Source organism: Gadus macrocephalus, chromosome 12 (genome assembly GCF_031168955.1).
Source record: "Gadus macrocephalus chromosome 12, ASM3116895v1".
Taxonomy (NCBI): Eukaryota; Metazoa; Chordata; class Actinopteri; order Gadiformes; family Gadidae; genus Gadus; species Gadus macrocephalus.
In genome coordinates this window covers 4,971,571-4,992,288 of record NC_082393.1, presented here as the reverse complement: position 1 = coordinate 4,992,288, position 20,718 = coordinate 4,971,571, and the positions used below count along the sequence as shown (strand labels likewise).

At 42.6% G+C, this 20,718-nt stretch overlaps 1 protein-coding gene and 1 long non-coding RNA gene across 6 annotated transcripts; one reads left to right on the top strand and one right to left on the bottom strand.

Moving 5' to 3' along the window:
• The first annotated feature begins 92 nt into the window (after positions 1-92).
• Positions 93-19,690, top strand: LOC132468789 (NLR family CARD domain-containing protein 3-like). Of its 5 annotated transcripts, none has more exons than XM_060066590.1 (12): positions 93-237; positions 11,539-11,599; positions 11,716-11,832; positions 12,111-12,224; positions 12,529-12,645; positions 12,922-12,983; positions 13,979-15,761; positions 16,078-16,251; positions 16,726-16,899; positions 17,159-17,332; positions 17,498-17,544; positions 17,875-19,690. In XM_060066590.1, exons 2-12 carry the CDS (start codon positions 11,553-11,555, stop codon positions 18,423-18,425), a joined length of 3,360 nt encoding a protein of 1,119 aa, XP_059922573.1. In that variant the 5' UTR covers positions 93-237; positions 11,539-11,552; the 3' UTR covers positions 18,426-19,690. The 5 variants fall into 5 exon arrangements, with proteins under 5 accessions (XP_059922573.1, XP_059922572.1, XP_059922571.1 ...); XM_060066589.1 differs by having other exon boundaries at positions 12,108-12,224; positions 12,532-12,645; XM_060066588.1 differs by having other exon boundaries at positions 12,108-12,224.
• Positions 12,341-13,145, bottom strand: LOC132468792 (uncharacterized). Its single transcript, XR_009528268.1, has 2 exons — positions 12,895-13,145; positions 12,341-12,496 (listed from the first exon to the last, which is right to left on the bottom strand). It is a non-coding gene; the product is annotated as an uncharacterized LOC132468792 (long non-coding RNA).
• Positions 19,691-20,718: the final 1,028 nt, after the last annotated feature.

Here is a 20,718-nt window from a genome sequence, read left to right as displayed (position 1 = left end):
AAAATCCCTGTAGGCTACACCAAACAGGTATAGCCTGTTTGGTGGGCGTTCTTTAACTGGTAATTGTAATCCGATCCGACAAGACGGAACTGACAATGCTAATTTGAATAGGCGGTGCCTGTAAACGCAGGCTAGTGACAACAACACCTGACCAAATTAGCACAAGGACTTTTTCTGGAGACGAAGAACAACACCATGTAAACGACATAATCCCACAAGCCCCAAAAACATTATAAGGTGAGTACAACGAATAGAAGAAAGGTGATGATTTTTTACTAATGATTAGCCTATCCATAATACATAAATGTAGGCAGACCAGATCCCAATTCACCAGATGTGGGACAAAGGCTACCTTTGTGTGGGACAATGTGGGATACCAATGCATTGAGATAGTCTTAAAAATAGTCTATAGCCTATATATATATATATATATATATATAGACTATATATTCTTCTGCCCCTTTGCTTATAACAATATGCTTTGCTATCTGGTTGATTCAGTAGGCCTATACGTAACAGCCTGCAAATAAAAACGTAACAAAAATATCTTATTTAAATGGCACTTTTCCAAGTTCTCTCACATGAGAAAACATAAGCATGGAGCTTTCTTTCATACTTTTCTGTTTATGAGTCTCGCATTGTCGGTGTTGTTTCACGTCGTTGGCCGACTCACCTCCGTTTGAAATGGAAAAATAACTCAAGCAAACTTCACCCAAAATGTTAACAGACTCGCCTGGCACTGGTTTCACCCAGGGAAAGATATAGTTTCCCAGTCTTTATTGTACTTGCATTTCCTCTTAGCCGTAGCCTACGGGTAGTGCTTTCCTCAATCTCCTGCTGCATGCCGTTCTTTAATTCAGACGTGAACAGAAGTGTTGGTGGGCGCGCCCTTAATTTGCGTCCGCGTCCAAGTTCGATTGACATGATCAAACAGCCCGCACCGTCCCCTGATGACAGCCCTCACTGCTGTCTCCGCACGCAGCTATTTGATTGGCAAAACACGCATTTAAAAAAAAAAGATAAACGAGTCTGACTGTCAATAACAATGCTCATATATTAAATGTCTCTTGAGTTTGTTGTTGTGGGTTTGTTTTTGTGTCATCGACCAAAGACAAGTGCGTCATCATAAATGCAAACCTTCAAACCCGAAGCCCTGTTGCCAGTGGCGTCAGGCTGTTTTATTCGGGGTTAAAGACCCGGATATTACTTAATTAGCCCCGAATATATTTATTGGTATATTTATTTAGTACTGGCTACCAGGGGCGGATCTACTGGGGTGGCATGGGGTGGCAACTGCCACCCTAAAAAAAGCCTTGCCACCCCAGCTGCCACCCCAGTTGGCAGCGCAAAATTCATTTTTTTTTTTTTTTTTGCTTTTACAAGACATTTACAAAAGCGAGTTTTAAAAGTCTGACTGCAAGTGAATGCAACCAGGAAATATTGCCCCATCCCGCCTGCCCCCCCCCCCCCCCCCCCTCCCCGAGACTCCCGCCGGCACTGATTTTGAATACAAGGAAGGCGCGAGAGACCTCCAAACGAACGAAGCAAGCGGCGCGGCAGAGAGACTACATTCTTGAGGTAATACTGATCAACCGTCTATCTATAAAGAAATTATAATAATTAGAAAAGAGCAGGGCTGTGTATTACAGAAACATCATAGTTAAAGACTTAAGTTAAGATTGGAATGCCTTAAGGCCGATATATGCTCTGTTTTAGACGTAACGCGTAAGCACGTAAGATACATAACCCCCCCTTGCGCGGTAAAATATCCCCCCTTACGTGCTTAAGTGCGTCGGCCCAAATTCCTGACTATGCGTCTAAAACACTACGGCCCTACGCAGCTCGCAAAGACTGTGATTGGCCAGCTAACCACATCCTTTCAGGAGTCTCACATTTCCGGTTTTACAGCATAATAGCGCCATTTTTAAAAGGCCTGGGCCCGTGACAGAAGCGAATGAAGAATTTTGAAGAAGAAGAAAACACAAGAACGAATTATGATAATTATAAACAGTACCGCGGGAAGTAGGGGTGCTGGGGGTGCTGCCGCACCCCCTGTCTGAGGCCCTGTCTTATCACAGAAAACTATTATTTCTAAAAACTCCGGCCAAAGTGGAGATTTCTGAAAACGCCGGTTATGTGTTGTCGTGTCAACGGGGAGAAACGGGATTTTAGGTTCTGAAGCGTCACATTATGCACCTGGAAATGCTTAACGTCATGTGAGCGCCCGCTGTACCGTATTGGTCTGAATATAAACACAAACCCGACCTATGTTTGGAAAAAAGATTTGAAGACCAGATCTTGTTTTTATAAATAAATAAATTGTATTCATTGAAATAATATACGAAAATTAAAAGGCATAGAATAAAACACTGCATTGCCACTAAACAGTAGCGCAAATAGGCCGTACTGATGTGTACACCAAAGACTATTCCTGACACTCCTCTGCCCCGCTGTGTTCGCTCTGGCTGTGGTCGCTCCGAACTGTTTCGGCCCGTGGCAAAGCGGGTCATCGTCGCTGCTGTCCAAGGCATTTTGAGACGCAGCATTTATTTAATGCTCATATGACCTAGTGCTGAAAAAAAGTTATATGAAAAAGTGTGAGGGGAGCGGTGGCGCGCTAAACTTGTTCTGTGAGCAGCTGGATGTGAACCATGGTGTGAACACAACGATCGATTTTCGACTGTGCGCGCATGCACTGGTGCAATTGAGCTGCGCTGCTGTATATCTTTTTTTATCAATGTAGCGAGTTGCGAGTCTAGTCCAGGCTGAGTTTTTTTTCCAGCACCCCCTGCTGAGAATACGTTTCCGCGGCTATGATTATAAATATAAACAAGCCAGCGATTTCCACTTCCACAGATTCGTTCGTTGCTCCCCCTACTGTTCTGGCGGAGAATCCCCTTGCAACACGCGCAATCCTTAAGGAACCTTACGGGAACCGTACGTCTCTGCGTCTAAAACGACCCTAAATAGGCCTTTATAGCTGCATAGCAGGCGCGTGCCGTATGGGCAGGTGGGGCGGCGAACTCCCTGCAAAAGCATTCTCCCAAAAAAATTGTTCCCCAGTAAATCATTGCTCCAAGTTTATTTTTAATAATGTGATTATTCACATTAACTATCTATAGTTTCTGTAGGCTTTCCGACTATTTTTGTTCTGTTGATATCAAATTGATGGTGGCGATTCTAGTTGAGTTTAACGTGTCATGCAATGTGGGGCGGCGGAGCTCAACAACCGCGTCCCTCCGTATGTTTCTCGCATAACCCTGCAGGCTGCAATAAGAATTGCAATCCGCGCTAAAGACGCGCTAACAAACACAAACCCTTCTACACTCAGCTGGTTTTCCTGACCGTTAACTTCATGTGCCTCCTTTTGTATCAACAGTCATTCGATTTGATTATATTAAACTTTATTGTCATTGAACCAAGGTCCAAGGTACTTGGACAACAAAATGCAAGTCATCTTCTGTAAATAATTTACAAATGGCCATCTCTAATCTACTTGGTTGCACACCTGTCTGAACTTTTATAAACCAATATAAGTCATCAATAATTAATAATAAAACAAGCTTCACATCAAGAGCAAAAAAAATAATAAGGTAAACCCAAAAGGTCTTAAATACTTAGAAATTAAAGATATAAAAAAAGAAAGAGAGGGAAATCTTTGATAGCACTTCCCCTGAATCCCCATTTGGCTCTTCCAAGCATGCAGGTAATACACTCTACTTTTGGAGTTATTCTATGTCACCGCACTTTGAGGGTGGCATTGTATGTAAATTATTGGAATCGGTGAATAAAGTGATATTTGCACTCAAGTTGGACTGATGATTGACATCTGATAGGAATATCTCATGGACCAATGCCAACTTATTGTTAACTAAAGTACATATTGCAGCTCTCTTTGCATATATTTTTAGCCCCATACCCCTGCTGGTGTAATAGTGCAGCTGTTTGTTGTAAGGCAGGTGGATTTTGTAATTATTCAGTAATAATTTATTACATTTTGTCTGAAACCTTTTATGTTTAAATGTAAGGCTTTACTCATCCCACAATAAATTAAATATAATGTTATTGAGTCAAAATATCTAAATGTGGGGGCTTTCCAAGTAAATATTGATTAGTATGGCTTTAATTAAATCGGCATACTGTATATACTTCTGCCAGAGGGTGCCACCCCTCAAAATCTCCTGTCCCCCTCTTGCCACCCCATGAATATTTTTCTAGATCCGCCCCTGCTGGCTACTATGGAATTTATTAATTCAATTCAGTCTAGAAGTGATGAAATGATTCTAGTTATTTTTGAAAGAAACATGAGGATTCCAGAGACATCTTAAAATAAAGTAGCCTAGTCCTTCTAAACAGTTTAAAAACATAACCAGACTGTTGCAAGTGAATTGACCTATCCTAGTATCCCCAGTCAGAATCATATATATATATATATATATATATATATATATATATGTATGTATGTATGTATGTATGTATGTATGTATGTATGTATGTATGTATGTATGTATGTATGTATGTATGTATGTATGTATGTATGTATGTATGTATGTATGTATGTATGTATGTATGTATGTATGTATGTATGTATGTATGTATGGGGGGGGGGGGGCTCTCTGTTCGGCCCTCCGCTGCGCGTCGGGGCCGGACAACGCCCCTTAACAGTGGTATAATGAGCACATACCACAGCCTGTCGTGATCTATTGCTTAAATATATGGTTACGGTTACCCTAACCCAAAACATATGCTAATTAGCTAGACGATGGATACAGTGGCGTCACCAGGCTGTTTCATAGGCGCCAGAACCTACGAGGCCGCGGGGCCAATGGCAACCCCGCTTTTCGTGAAAAAAAAAAATAACAATAATTTTTTTTAGCCTGTATTGATGAACTATTTCGTTTCTTAGTAATGTTTTGGTCTAATATTGTTCTCCCCCCGCAACCTTATATTGATTGTGTCTAAAACGTTCTCAACGATTCAGCCAATGAGAGTAGTACAGCCCCCCCCCCCCCCCCCCCCCCCCTCTTTTATCTGGGCACAAATTTGACCTAAAACACACTCTGATATTGAATCAAAGTGTGCACCAGGACAGATATCCAGTGTTTTTTTTAGAGGCAGCCTTTCTAAGATGCTCTGCCAGAGTAACATCATACCGTGCTATAAGAGATCAGAAAATGTCCACTTCTAGGATTTCCTAACATTGCATTTTGTCCCCCTCAGTGGCAGGTTTCTTTCTGCAAGGAAGAGTATGCAGTCGATCACTCGAGTCAACAGGCTCTCTGCAATTCGCTATCAATAGTTTTACCTAGACATAAGCGGGATGCCAAATCTTTCCACATCAGATAAGCATTGATGTGGTAACCACTTGTTTCATGGTGCTTCAGTATCTTTGAAAGACACTGCCAGTTATTATAGCCCACCACAAGGCGCGTGTCAGCAACTCTAGCTTCAGCAAACCATTTTTACTGGGTCTATTGACATAAAACAAAGACTTGCATAGAGGTTGAACTAAAACAAAATAACCACAAACAAGTTCCTTTTATTTTTCTTGTTATGATCCGTAATATTGTAGGCTCCATTCTGATCAGTACACAGTTGCAAGACAACAGTAACCTGTTGTTTTACTAGTAGATTTAGCTAACCTGAATATTTACAAGCCTCCTCTTGATGCACTTACATAAAAACGACTTTCAACCACTTTGAAAAGCTTTCTTTCATCCCCGCGCACCCTTTCTCCTTCCCAATCTTTATTTTTCTATGTTGTGACCCCGAGGGCTTTCTTCTCTGCCTCTCCATATTGAGGTACGTGTCATCAGATGACAATACTGTTCAAATGAAGACACTCTGGCGCTCGCCTCCAGGGCGTGGTCGAGGGGGCGCCCACTGGAGCGCCGTGTGCGGAGGAGGGCCTTATCAGTGACGTTCCTCTGTTATTGATCATCATATCATGTACACAAACGCTGTTAAAAACAGAAAATCCCGACTCCAATTTTTTTACTTCCATCGCTTTGGCGCCCCCTCTGGTGCGGCGCCCCTATGCGCAGCATATAGTGCATACCCACTTTTTGCGCCACTTGCCATGGCCCATGGGTAAACAAATGATAAGGCACCCCCACACAAGTTAACTAACGATCGCTGGAGGCTCCAATAAAGCACTTAATGTTTTTTCAGGTTTTTTTTCTACATCACAATTGCATGCTTTGATAAAGTATTGTTTTTACCTACCATTACGAGTCTTGTTTGGTCTAGTAGGGAATTCGCACAATGGCGCTGCTGCTGCTTGCTTATGGCTGGTTCTACACGATTTCAGCCCGATTCTGCCCCGATTCGTTCGTCGCAGACAAATTTGCGAGTTGTACGCGATTTTGAAAAGTCGGCGACGAGACGAGGTCTTGTAATGTGACATGCTTGCAATCTGCAATTTCTTTCGTCTGGGACGTTTGAAAACCCCACGACGAAAGTTTAGCATGCCAGGGATGTGGGGGAATCGCATGACGTATCCATTGTTGACATGGAGGGAATCCCGCGAACAGCTGTGGGGTGTTCCACAAAGCCGGTTTTATCACATAACCGGGTAAGTTAACCCAGGGTTTGCTGTAACCCTAGGTTTTCCGTTCCAAAAGGATCACGGTATGTTAGTTGCTATAGCAACATATGCTCTGAATCAAACCTGAGGGGTGTTCCACGAACGGAGGTTTAACAAACACTGAGGCCCCGTCCACACGAAGCCGATTTCATGGCGAAACCGCAAAGGTCTTGTACGGTTCGGCCTTCCGTCCACACGAAGCCGGCGAATCCGCTGACCGAAACCGCAAACTTCTGAAACCACCCTCGGAGGTGGTTTCAAATCTTTCCGGTTTCGTTTTGGTTTCGTGTGGACGCCTGAAACCGACTGAAACCGCAAACCATGACGTCATCGCCCCACCCCTCGACCTCCTAGCCAATGGCTCTTAAGCCCGCGGAGTCTCAGAAATCACAACAAAAAAGATGATGGCGGACTACAAGCTTGTAATCGTTCTGCAGCATATCATGTCCCTTGTTGGGTTGCTAAGCCATTATTTATTGAGAATCTAGTTCGCCATCGTAGAAGAGCTGTTTGTTTGTGTTGTTAGTGGTTCGGGGGGCAGCCTTTATGCGCATGCTCGCCTCTTCTTCTTCTGGATTTGTGTACCAGAAGCAGCGCCCCTTATGGGCCTGGAATGTTTACTACAGCGTTTCTACAGATCTATCCGGTTTCGCTTGGCTTCGTCTTTACGGAGATACTTCGAAACCGGATAGATCGAAACCGTAACGGTTTCGCCCGTTTCGGCTTCGTGTGGACGGGGCCTGAGTTAACGCTGAACTCTAGGTTGATTGACCCTGTGCCGACCAACCCAGAGTTTTCGGTTCCACAGCAGCGGTTATGCATTAGTTCAATCAACTCGGGGTTGGTTAACACAGGGTTGTGCGCGTCCACGCCAAACCTAAAAAGACGTGATGTATGGATCATGGAAACCCTGATCGATATGGCGAAACGGGACGCTTATTTCAATGAAATGGAACTCCAGGTTCTCCTGGAGAGCTATGACGAGGAGAAGGACATTATTACAAGAAAAGGGAACGCTAAAGCCTCTGCAACCCGGAGAACCAAAGCCTGGCAGCGGATCGCTGACCGCGTAAATGCGTTAGTTACACGTCAAAAGCATGATCCTTAATATTTGCGCCATGAATATATAAATATCCCAGTTAAGCATTCTTAAAGATCCTACCACGTAACCCCTTTCTTCTAAAAAAATATGTAGGCCTACTCCGATTGCTTCCAAGCGGTCAGAGGATCAAGTATAAAAATGAAGTATAAAAAACACACAAACTGGTAAGCTTTTCCCACCATCGTATTGGTATAAATTTTAACAAGCCATTTTTTTAAGCCAATCGTGAAAAGGCCGACAGTCAGCAGACTGGATCTGGCCCTCAAATTGTCTTGACCCCGGTGGAGGAGCTGTTAATAAACATAAATTCAGGGCGCCCTGGCATGGAGGGGGTACCTGGAGGTACCTACCTCCTCGGAGAGTCAGGGGCCATACCCCACTGGTTGAATGTAGGTTTTTGTGTTTTCTTGTATTTTCGATTTTTTTTGCCTTCCAAGTAACACATGCAAACCGTGTGCTTGCCACAGCGCATACTATTCCAAATGTTTCTTTTTTTGGTAACTGGGTAGAAAACCAAAAAGTGACAATTCATCAACTTCACAGATCAAGATGGATCAGTGCTTGTAATGAAGCCGCCGGCTACGATCGAACATTCTCCAGTGGATGCAAGTCCGTTAGGACTATTTTATACTTTATGTTGTTAATGCCTCTCGGCATTGTACTCAGACAATATTGCTCTTTGTATGATAGGAGGCCGATACAAATCTTGGATGGGTCATCTGAAACGACTGTGATGTGCTCAGCATCTCCAACATTATAGCCTAGATAAAACTACCATTTGAAAAAAAAAACGGAGGGCTACGCAAATAGTCTGGAGTGAACTGAGGCCAGGTCCTCGATTGGTAGTGTTGGCTATGCAAGGCTATTTAAATATATTAAAGATTTGCGCGAGAATCTATATCTCTCCACTCCAGCAAAAAGTCATCCAATATGCCAAGATGTCGAGCCGTGGTCTTATCAATCGCTCCCGGTGGATTGCACGTATAATTTGCGCTCTGATATCAGCAGTTCTCTCATCAAAAGGGCATGCCATTGTGAACACATGAAATCTGCGGTGAACGCCGGTTGAAATACCCAAAACCGGGTTATGTTTCAAACTTAACCTGCGCAAAACCTGGTCCGACCAGGTTTGATTCAGAGCATATGTTGCTATAGCAACTAACATACCGTGATCCTTTTGGAACGGAAAACCTAGGGTTACAGCAAACCCTGGGTTAACTTACCCGGTTATGTGATAAAACCGGCTTTGTGGAACACCCCGGTCGGACCAGGTTTTGCGCAGGTTAAGTTTGAAACATAACCCGGTTTTGGGTATTTCAACCGGCGTTCACCGCAGATTTCATGTGTTCACAATGGCATGCCCTTTTGATGAGAGAACTGCTGATATCAGAGCGCAAATTATACGTGCAATCCTGGCCTCAGTTCACTCCAGACTATTTGCGTAGCCCTCCGTTTTTTTTTTCAAATGGTAGTTTTATCTAGGCTATAATGTTGGAGATGCTGAGCACATCACAGTCGTTTCAGATGACCCATCCAAGATTTGTATCGGCCTCCTATCATACAAAGAGCAATATTGTCTGAGTACAATGCCGAGAGGCATTAACAACATAAAGTATAAAATAGTCCTAACGGACTTGCATCCACTGGAGAATGTTCGATCGTAGCCGGCGGCTTCATTACAAGCACTGATCCATCTTGATCTGTGAAGTTGATGAATTGTCACTTTTTGGTTTTCTACCCAGTTACCAAAAAAAGAAACATTTGGAATAGTATGCGCTGTGGCAAGCACACGGTTTGCATGTGTTAGCCTACTTCGAAGGCAAAAAAAATCTAAAATACAAGAAAACACAAAAACCTACATTCAACCAGTGTGGGGTATGGCCCATGACTCTCTGAGGTCCAGGTAGGCTACCCCCTCCATGCCAGGGCGCCCTGAATTTATGTTTATTAACAGCTCCTCCACCGGGGTCAAGACAATTTGAGGGCCAGATCCAGTCTGCCGACTGTCGGCCTTTTCACGATTGGCTTAAAAAAATGGCTTATTTAAATTTAGACCAATACGATGGTGGGAAAAGCTTACCAGTTTGTATGTTTTTTATACTTCATTTTTATACTTGATCCTCTGACCGCTTGGAAGCAATCGGAGTAGGCCTACATATTGTTTTAGAAGAAAGGGGTTATGTGGTAGGATCTTTAAGAATGCTTAACTGGGATATTTATATATTCATGGCTCAAATATTAAGGATCATGCTTTTGACGTGTAGCTAACGCATTTACGCGGTCAGCGATCCGCTGCCAGGCTTTGGTTCTCCGGGTTCCAGAGGTTTTAGCGTTCCCTTTTCTTGTGATAATGTCCTTATCCTCGTCATAGCTCTCCAGGAGAACCTGGAGTTCCATTTCATTGAAATAAGCGGCCCGTTTCGCCATATCTATCAGGGTTTCCATGATCCATACATCACGTCTTTTTAAGTTTGGCGTGGACGCGCACAACCCTGTGTTAACCAACCCCGAGTTGATTGAACTAATGCATAACCGCTGCTGTGGAACCGAAAACTCTGGGTTGGTCGGCACAGGGTCAATCAACCTAGAGTTCAGCGTTAACTCAGTGTTTGTTAAACCTCCGTTCGTGGAACACCCCTGGAGCTCACGGGCAGTGTTTACTAACTAGTAAAGAACTAACTAGTAAAGTAAAGACTAGTAGAGGTGCGTGGTTGACGGTCATACCCGCGGACACCGTGGATAATCCAAGGGTTGGGTGGATTGCGTGGAAAAAAAGTAATACTTTGAGGAATTGCGGGCGGGTCGCGGTTAAAATAAATAAATAAATAATAAGTAGGTTAACATATTGAAAAGACAAACGGCAAATTTTCTTTTTTTTTATATTTAAAACTCCCTGCTTCTGAAATCTCCGCCCAGTGCTCGTCCGCTGGTTTTTCCATAAGCATTCAACTGTGCGATCATCCCCTGCTGCATATGCCCTCACACTTTGTTGAATCATATGCTGGATGCTTTATTCTTTCTATGTGGCTTTTAGTTAATGATCGGACTATAATAAGACCATGTTGGCTATGTTCGTTGTCAACAGGGGACATTTGGTTGGACATTTTAGCGAGCCGAAACAAAATCGACTCGGTTGTGATGTTGCGACTGTTGAGTGAGTGAGAGGTTGCGGGGGCACAGCTCAGGCTGCCGGACGGCGCTGCAAGGAACTTTAATAAACGCAATATTGTTATCCCACAGTAATCAGCCCGACAGCCCTGAAACGTTAACGGCCCACTGGGTAGTAGATGCCCTTTGTGTGATTTTGTGCCCCCTATGTGCGAAGTGGTGTATTACGCCTGGTGTAATTGAAACTGTGATTTATGGAATGAGATATCTCACCAGTAACAATAGGTATCCACAGATACTCTGTGAATACATAATCCATAACATTTTGAGCTAATATTTTTTCTATTTTCTCTCTGAAGTCTGTTTGAATGATTCCCCAAATGTACCCCACTAACTGAAATGCATCTTTCGGGGAGATTCAATTTACCACTTATAACATAAAGTCTGTCATTTAATGAAAAATATCTATCTATCATATTTTTTCATATGCTGGCTGGAGGTTAATATTTCCAAATACTTTCTAATCTGTAGTATGTATATGCTCCACCTTTTACCTACACATCACCAGCCCCTTCATATCGCTTAACGGATACGTGACTCCATATCCTTCAGTTAGTTTCTCAGAGTCAGAAAGAGAAATGATGTGTGAATAATATATTTGGAGGAGGATATTAAGTATTTACTACAGGATTGTGATTTTACCTTCGGTACTCACATAGAATCCACATGTGTTTGTGTCTAGGTCTCCATTCTACTATGAGTGAGGAGAAAGAGGAACATGGCCGCCAGAGCAAAGACCAGAGGTATAAGAAGAAGATCTCTAACTGCCTGTGACTGTTGTCCATCTCAGAGCTCAGCAGTGATATAACATGAGACTTTCGTTAGTCCAAATAAAAGCTGTTTGTGTGTTGTGTTGAAGCCCAGAGCAGCAGGAGAGAGCCGACTCCCCTGGACCCAGCTGTGTCTCCATGAAGAGTGACCGCTCTATGCCTCATCCTGTTAATTTTCAAGATGAACGCCCTTACAGAGAGGGGAGGTAGGAGTTTAAAACAGATCAGTTAGTTGTTATCAGACTACTGATGTTTACAGGTCAGAAGAAGTGTGTGTGTGTGTGTGTGTGTGTGTGTGTGTGTGTGTGTGTGTGTGTGTGTGTGTGTGTGTGTGTGTGTGTGTGTGTGTGTGTGTGTGTGTGTGTGTGTGTGTGTGTGTGTGTGTGTGTGTGTGTGTGTTGAGAAAAGGTAAGGATTTATCCAAGATTATTAAACACGGCATCTATAAATCCTACTTACATCCCTGTTCTTGTTTTTCTAGAAGAGTCCAGCAAGTGGGAGCCGACTCCCCTGGACCCAGCTGTGTCTCCATGAAGAGTGACCGCTCTATGCCTCATCCTGTTAATTTTCAAGATGAACGCCCTGACAGAGGGGAGAGGTAGGAGTTTAAAACAGATCAGTTTGTTGTTATCAGACTTTACTGGTACTGATGTTGAGAGGTCAGGAGAAATACGTGTGTGTGTGTGTGTGTGTGTGTGTGTGTGTGTGTGTGTGTGTGTGTGTGTGTGTGTGTGTGTGTGTGTGTGTGTGTGTGTGTGTGTGTGTGTGTGTGTGTGTGTGTGTGTGTGTGTGTGTGTGTGTGTGTGTGTGTGTGTTGAGAAAAGGTAAGGATTTATCCAAGATTATTAAACACAGCATCTATAAATCCACCTTACATTTATTTCCTGTTCTTGTTTTTCTAGAAGAGTCCAGCAAGAGGGAGCCGACTCCCCTGGACCCAGCTGTGTCTCCATGAAGAGTGACCGCTCAATGCCTCATCCTGTTAATTTTCAAGATGAACGCCCTTACAGAGAGGAGAGGTAGGAGTTTAAAACAGATCAGTTTGTTGTTATTAGACTTTACTGGTACTGATGTTTACAGGTCAGGAGAAATACGTGTGTGTGTGTGTGTGTGTGTGTGTGTGTGTGTGTGTGTGTGTGTGTGTGTGTGTGTGTGTGTGTGTGTGTGTGTGTGTGTGTGTGTGTGTGTGTGTGTGTGTGTGTGTGTGTGTGTTGAGAAAAGGTAAGGATGTATCCAAGATTATTAAAACACAGCATCTATCAATTCACCTTACATTCCTGTTCTTGTTTTTCTAGAAAAGTCCAGCAAGAGAGAGAAGACGTTGATAGTATAAAAGTGGAGCAGATGATGTGGGGAGGTAAGAGACTCTTATATTGAGTATCAGTTTAAACGGTTTGATCCAGATATGCAGGGGTATTGTGGGGGTATCAGTTTAAATGGTTTGATCCAGAGTTATTTTGGGTCAATCACAGGGGTGGGCAACTTTAATAGTGGGGAAGGGCCACTAAAGTTTCATACATTGTCCGCTAGATTGCGCACCAGCCCTCTCACCAGTAGGATACTGTCAACCCCACAACTCAAATTGCCTCTACTAGTTCCAACTGTAATTATAATAATACAAAACATTAGCAATTATTATTGAGTGTAATTTCAATTTCAAGTGATGCTTCTATTACTTACTTACTATGTATGAACTTCAATAAAGCGGTACTAATTAACAAACAAAAATCCACATCCCTGAGTGCTAAATAAACATTTCAGTGTATTATTGTGTCCTAAAAGTTTGACTAAAGTAAGTTATAATGAAGGGTTTTTAACTGCATCTCCATATGCCTCTGACATCTTTCAAATTGGCATGTATGATGAGTTATCCATTCAAATGCATTTAATAATGCTTTTTTTACATTCATGTATAACTTAATTAAAGCTGTACTATGACTGCTGCCACAACGTTATTGGAGCATGTGGAGGCCGGACAACATTACAGAAGCACTTGTTGTTCAAGAGCGCGCTCTATTGGTGGATTGTAGTAATTACAACGGATCATGTGAATTTGCGTGCTTTCACTATCAACTATCCCGCGGGCCGTATTAAGTGACCCACGTCAACAGTTGCCAATGTCTGGTCTCTCAGGTTAAAAAATGTTAAACAATAAACTGCAGATCAGCAGCAGAATAACCCATTGGTAGAGATGCAACACTCTTGTTATATCATCATAGAAAGTCATTTTCTTCTGATACTCAACAATGATATCACTACTTAGCGTGTTATGAGACTCATAATATGTATCATTGCATGATATTGATGAGGATATATCGTGTTTGAATATATGTACTGGTTTTTCTAATCTAGGAACTGTTGCTGTCGAGTGCCAACATAAAATCAAGTCTCGTCTGAAGAAGAAGTTCAGGTGTGTGTTTGAGGGAATCGCTAAAGCAGGACAGCCAACGGGTCTGAATGACTTCTACACAGAGCTCTCCATCACAGAGAGAGGCAGTGGAGAGGTCAACAAGGAACATGAGGTCAGACTGATTGAAAAAGCTTCCAGGAAACTAGCAAAGGAGGAAACACCAATAAAATGTGAAGACATCTTTAAACCCTTACCTGGACGAGATCAGTCAATCAGAACAATGATGACGACTGGAGTGGCTGGTATTGGAAAAACCGTCTTAACACACAAGTTCACTCTGGACTGGGCTGAAGGCAAACACAACCACGACATACACTTCGCATTTCTCCTCACTTTCAGAAAGCTGAATTTACTGAAAGGGAAAGAGTTTAGCTTGGTGGAACTTCTTCATCACTTCTTTATTGAAACCAAAGAAGCAGGAATCTGCAGATACGATCAGTTCCAGATCGTCTTCATCTTGGATGGTCTGGATGAGTGTCGACTTCCTCTGGACTTCCAGAACAACCCGGTCTGGAATGATGTTACAAAGCCGACCTCGGTGGATGTGGTGCTGACCAACCTCATCAGGGGCAACCTGCTTCCCTCTGCTCGCATCTGGATAACCACACGACCGGCGGCAGCCAATCAGATCCCTGCTGAGTGTGTTGACATGGTGACAGAAGTGAGAGGGTTCACCGACCCACGGAAGGAGGAGTACTTCAGGAAGAGATTCAGAGAAGAGACGCTGGCCAGCACAATCATCTCCCACATCAAGGCATCACGAAGCCTCCACATCATGTGTCACATCCCATTCTTCTGTTGGATCAGTGCTACAGTTCTGGAGGACTGCTTCAAAACATCCCAGAGAGGAGAAAAGATTCCCAAGACTTTGACTCAGATGTACAGCCACTTCCTGAGGGTGCAGTCCATACAGGGGGACAGGAAGTACCATGGGAGAGCTGAAACAGATCCAAACTGGAGTTCAGAGAGCAGGGAGATAATCGTTTCTCTGGGAAAACTGGCTTTTAACCAGCTGGAGAAAGGCAACCTGATCTTCAATGAGGCAGACCTGGCAGAGTGTGACATCGATGTAAGAGAAGCCTCAGTGTCCTCAGGAGTGTTCACCCAGGTCTTTAAAGAGGAGTGTGGGCTGTACCAGGAAAAGGTGTTCTGCTTTGTCCATCTGAGCCTCCAGGAGTTTCTGGCTGCCCTTCATGTCTTTCTGTACTTCATCGACACTGGGATCAATCTGCTCTCAGAAGAACAACCAACCTCTAGTGATAATGAACTCCTCCTCTACCAGAGTGCTGTGGACAAGGCCTTACAGAGTAAGAATGGACACCTGGACTTGTTCCTCCGATTCCTCCTGGGCCTTTCTCTAGAGACCAATCAAATGCTCCTACGAGGTCTACTGAGACGGACAGGTAGTGGCTCACAGACCAATTGGAAAACTGTGTCCTACATCAAAGAGAAGCTGAGTGAAGATCTCTCTCCAGAGAGAAGCATCAATCTGTTCCACTGTCTGAAAGAGCTGAATGATAGTTCTCTAGTGGAGGAGATCCAACAGTACCCGACATCAGGAAGACTCTCCAGAAAAAAACTCTCCCCTGCTCAGTGGTCTGCTCTGGTCTTCATCTTAATGTCATCTGAGGAGAAACTGGACGTTTTTGACCTGAAGAAATACTCTGCTTCAGAGGAGGGTCTTCGGAGGCTGCTGCCAGTGGTCAAAGCCTCCAAAATATCTCTGTAGGTTTACTATTATCATGTAATACAATTCACCCAACACCATATACTTAATTCTAGAATATAAAAGTTAAAATAACATTTAAAACATCTCTGTAAGTCCCCTTATGAGGACCCTTATTAACATGTATTACAAAACACACAACCCAATATGAACAATTAATATTAATTTAGAAAACATTCCACAGAGCTATTATTATATTTATTACAATGCTAAAAATTAACCTTTTTAATATCATATTTTTTCATTAAACGGTTTTAGTTCTAATAAAACATTTAAACACAGTTCCTAACATGCCCCCTTTTATTTTGTGTGAAGGCTAATTGACTGTCAGCTGTCAGAGAGATGCTGTGAAGCTCTGGCCTCAGTTCTCAGCTCCAACTCCTCTAGTCTGAGAGAACTGGACCTGAGTATCAATGATCTTCAGGATTCAGGAGTGAAGCAGCTCTCTACTGGACTGGGGAATCCACACTGTACACTGGAAACTCTAAGGTCAGTTTAACTCAATGTGCAAACAGTTACACAAAATGGTTCCATATCAGTCATCATAATTTTTATTCCGACAGCTCAATATATAAATTAATAGGAATAACTCAACACATTTCTATTTTTGTTGCCATGACAGTATTAGGTCTACGTTTTTTAATTATATATTACTGATGTAAGATGTTTGTTGTTTTATTCCTATTCTACTCTTTACCATGTAGTCATGAAAAGTAATGTCGAGTTTACAGCTGTTTAGTAACGTTTTATAACAGCCTCTTCCTAAAACAGTCTTATTCAGATCAGTATAATCGTTTTGTTGAATATTTGTGCATATTTTTGACGATTAACTATTACCATTTGAAGATATATCTGTTAACATTGGCTAAACTGCTTCTGTATTCATTATGGGGGAAAAAAGAGTAAAATACTTGCGTTGTTTAAAAACAGTTCCTCACATGTTCCTGTTTATTTTGTGGGAAGGCTGAATGGCTGTCATCTGTCAGAGCGATGCTGTGAAGCTCTGGCCTCAGTTCTCAGCTCCAACTCCTCCAGTCTGAGAGAGCTGGACTTGAGTACCAATGATCTGCAGGATTCAGGAGTGAAGCTGCTCTCTGCTGGACTGGGGAGTCCACACTGTACACTGGAAACTCTCAGGTCAGTTTTACTCAATGTGCAAACAGTTACATAAAAAGGTTCCATATCAGAGAACATGTAACAGATTTAAATCCATACAAATTAAAACAAACTCCTAAATATAGCATATTCATTAGAATAACTAATCATAACTAATATTAACTGTGTGTGTGTGTGTGTGTGTGTGTGTGTGTGTGTGTGTGTGTGTGTGTGTGTGTGTGTGTGTGTGTGTGTGTGTGTGTGTGTGTGTGTGTGTGTGTGTGTGTGTGTGTGTGTGTAGGTTGTCTGGCTGCATGGTCACACAGATAGGCTGTGCTTCTCTGGCCTCAGCTCTGAACTCCAACCCCTCCCATCTGAGAGAGTTGGACCTGAGCTATAATCACCCAGGAGACTCAGGAGCTGCGCTGCTCTCTGCTGGACAGAAGGATCAATGCTGGAGACTGGACACTCTCAGGTATGGGGAGGACAGCTACACACTCAGTGACAATGTCTCCAATAAGGATGAAGTGGTTCCAAAGCTGTAACTCATGTGGTGTCGAAAGTTATGAGACAGCAGAATTTGAATGTAAATGTTTCCATGTTTAAATAAACATGCTGCTCTCACTTTGTTTACCCCCAGTGTGGAGCACGGTGGAGTGTGGAGGCTGAAACCAGGTCTAAAGAAGTGTGAGTGTCTGTTTAGTTTGATTCATCACAATACACACAAACTATTGAGATGGAAAGTCTATCTATACAGCAGTAGGTGATCTCAATTCAAATCTTTTAAAACCATTTTTAGGCTTATTATTATAAATATTAGTACAGTTGAGGTGGTTCGGTATCTGGTAAGGATTAAAAAACGATTGCTTGAACTATTGTTTATGAAGTCCATTTCAGTACCTATCAGATGATATATTTTTCTATGTTAACGATTGTGCGGATACATCATCAGCAAAAAAGTAGTGATGATGATGAATAATGGGATAGCAGCCTAATCATGTCCTGTTCTACCGTCAGATGCCTGTGAACTCACATTGGACCCAAACACAGCCCACAGACATCTCTCTGTGTCTGAGGACCTCAGAGAGGTGAAACAGCTTGGAAAGAAACAGAGATATCCTGATCACCCAGAGAGATTTGACGACTGCGAGCAGGTGTTGTGTAGAGAGGGTCTGACTGGCTGCTGTTATTGGGAGGTAGAATGGAAAGGAGATGTTTATATAGGAGTGACATACAGAGGGATCACGAGAGGATTAAGTCAACACAGCGAGCTTGGAGCAAACGACAAGTCCTGGAGTCTTCATTGTTCTGCTGATGGTTACTCTGCCTGGTACAACAACAGTAGTACAGTCATAGATCTCCCCCCAGCTGGCTCTACCAGAGTAGGAGTGTATCTAGACCGGCCCGCTGGCACTCTGTCCTTCTACAGAGTGACCCCAGATGTAGGAGGGTCCTCCTCAGACACACTGACGCACATCCACACCTTCCAGTCCAAATTCACCCAGGAGGACCTCCTCCCTGGGTTTTGGTATGGGAGATCTGGATCCTCTGTGTCTCTGTGTCGGTAATAGTGACACACACACGCTCTCACTCACTCACTCACTCACTCACTCACTCACTCACTCACTCACTCACATTAAAACACACACGCAAATCTTTATAATGTTGATGCATGATTTTGGACCATATGGAAATCCCAGGTCTTCAGGAATTGTTTGTGGTCGCTGTGTCATAATTCGGCTTAATATTCAATATATTGTTGATAATGGCATTAACGAGAAAATGTCATCCGGCACTGCATGTCAAAAAGGTTGCTGACCCCTGTTCTACAGAGTGTCAGATGTAGCAGGGTCCATAGAAACACTGACACACATCCACACCTTCAAGTCCACATCCACAGAGAACCTCCTCCCTGTGCTAGGGTTATAAAACTAAAGGCTATGCAAAGAATCGCTTTTCCTATATCGTCTCAGGTCGGATTGTGTGCTCGCTCCTATAATCACAATAGCTTTTCTGTATATGAATGAATTCCACCCCCACCAAATATCTGTCGGTAGCTAGAGTTTCTCATACCAGCCCTAGGACTTATATTACACATATTGTTTATTTGTCTTATTTTATTGAATCCATGTTTGCTGTGGGGTTTAAGTCTGTTTTTTATTAACCTGTATATATCGTGTGTAACGAGGCAGAGTCCCTTGTTTGTTTTCCTTTTTGTTGTGTTTCATAACCTTTTAGTTCAAGTTTTGGTTTACTTATGTTAGATTGTAACCTGTGTGAATACTCCTGTTCCTGTTGCCTGGTTTTGTTTTGCTGTTGGACTTTTTGTATGTGAAAATCGTTGCTTCTTGGAATACCTTGATTTAATTTACTACGTCGATACACTTATTTTTCTAGAAGTTGTTTGCCTGGTCTTTTACTTTTCTGAGTGAAACATGCAGTAGCTTAACGTTGGCACACACATAGTAATATTAATATAGTAGTGAGTAGGGGGTTGTTTAAAAGTGAAACGTCCTGAAACGTTTGTGTTTGAGGACCAGTTATCTTGGATTATATGCATCTGGACCCACGGAGAGACATACAACACTATTATATTTGTGTTGATTAAATACTTGCATCCACTCCAAATGCTACATTTTATTTGGCTTCTGAAAAGTGTAGCATGATAGATCATCATAGGGTCACCTAAGAAGGTAATATGTTTTGAAAATGGAAAATGGAACACGATTTAAAGCAGATTTGATATTGTTAATTAATAAGTAGCCTTTAGGAAAGACTGAGGATTGATGTTCCTGTTGTGAATGACTTTAAACTGAATAAAGATATACATTTTTTTGTCGTGTTTATTGTGGTCATCTAAGGGTCTTACTTCTCTATCGTACTTAAACAACTCAGTGAGCCAACTGAATGTTCTTGTGTGTTCCGCCGATGACTTGCCGTTTCTTCAGTTAAAATTTAGCAGATGTTTCTCCAGAGCTCAGCTGGAATTTCTTTCCAGTAACAGTTCAAAGATTTAAAGGTAATAATATAAAATAAGAGCTTTCAGCTATAGCTCCTCCCTGCCTTGACACCTCCTTCATTGTTTTCCTTATTAGTGCCCTGTATCCCTTTTTGTTTCCTTGGTTACTTCCCTTTGAAAAAGGTACCCAAAGTGGCAAGCAGTGGGTTAAAATGTGCTCCTAAACGGTAAAATCCCTTTCATTACTCACCTCAGCAATGGAGCTCTCAATGTCCCTGCATTCTTCCCCTATCTCACTTTCAAGCTAGATGTAAAGAGAGGTGGTGGAAGGATAATTATTTATTGAGAAGCATATATTCTTTCAAATAAAACTGATCTGAAATACCATGCTGGGACTTTGCAAATTAGGCTACCCAAAGTTCGAAGCAGTAGGCCCAAAATTGCTCCTTAAACAACTATCAGATGGGGAAGCAACTGCAAACAATATTTGTGACCCAGTCTATTCATGGGACAGCCAGGCTTTTATCTTTCAGAACGGGGAGCCCCTGGCCATGACAAGGGACTCAGCTGTAAGCTTACAGAAGTTAACTGATTACTACCAGCGATTACTTACTTTTCAAATATGCAGACGGAGAGATAGCTGATGCTAGTCAGGTCCACACTGCTCTGAAGCGCTGCATTGAAAAGTGCCGGGATGATTTCTACCAAACGGTTCAAGAGAAACAAGCTGAAGTCCTCATCAAAGAGCTGGAGCAGGAAATTAAATTAGTTATGAACGATGGTCACAATGAACGACTGAAATGCCTTATATTTGCCCATGTAAAGGTGTTTCAGCTGGTAATAGACACTGGATGGGATATAATCTATTGCCGCTTTTCCACCGCACATGTAGCTCGACTCGA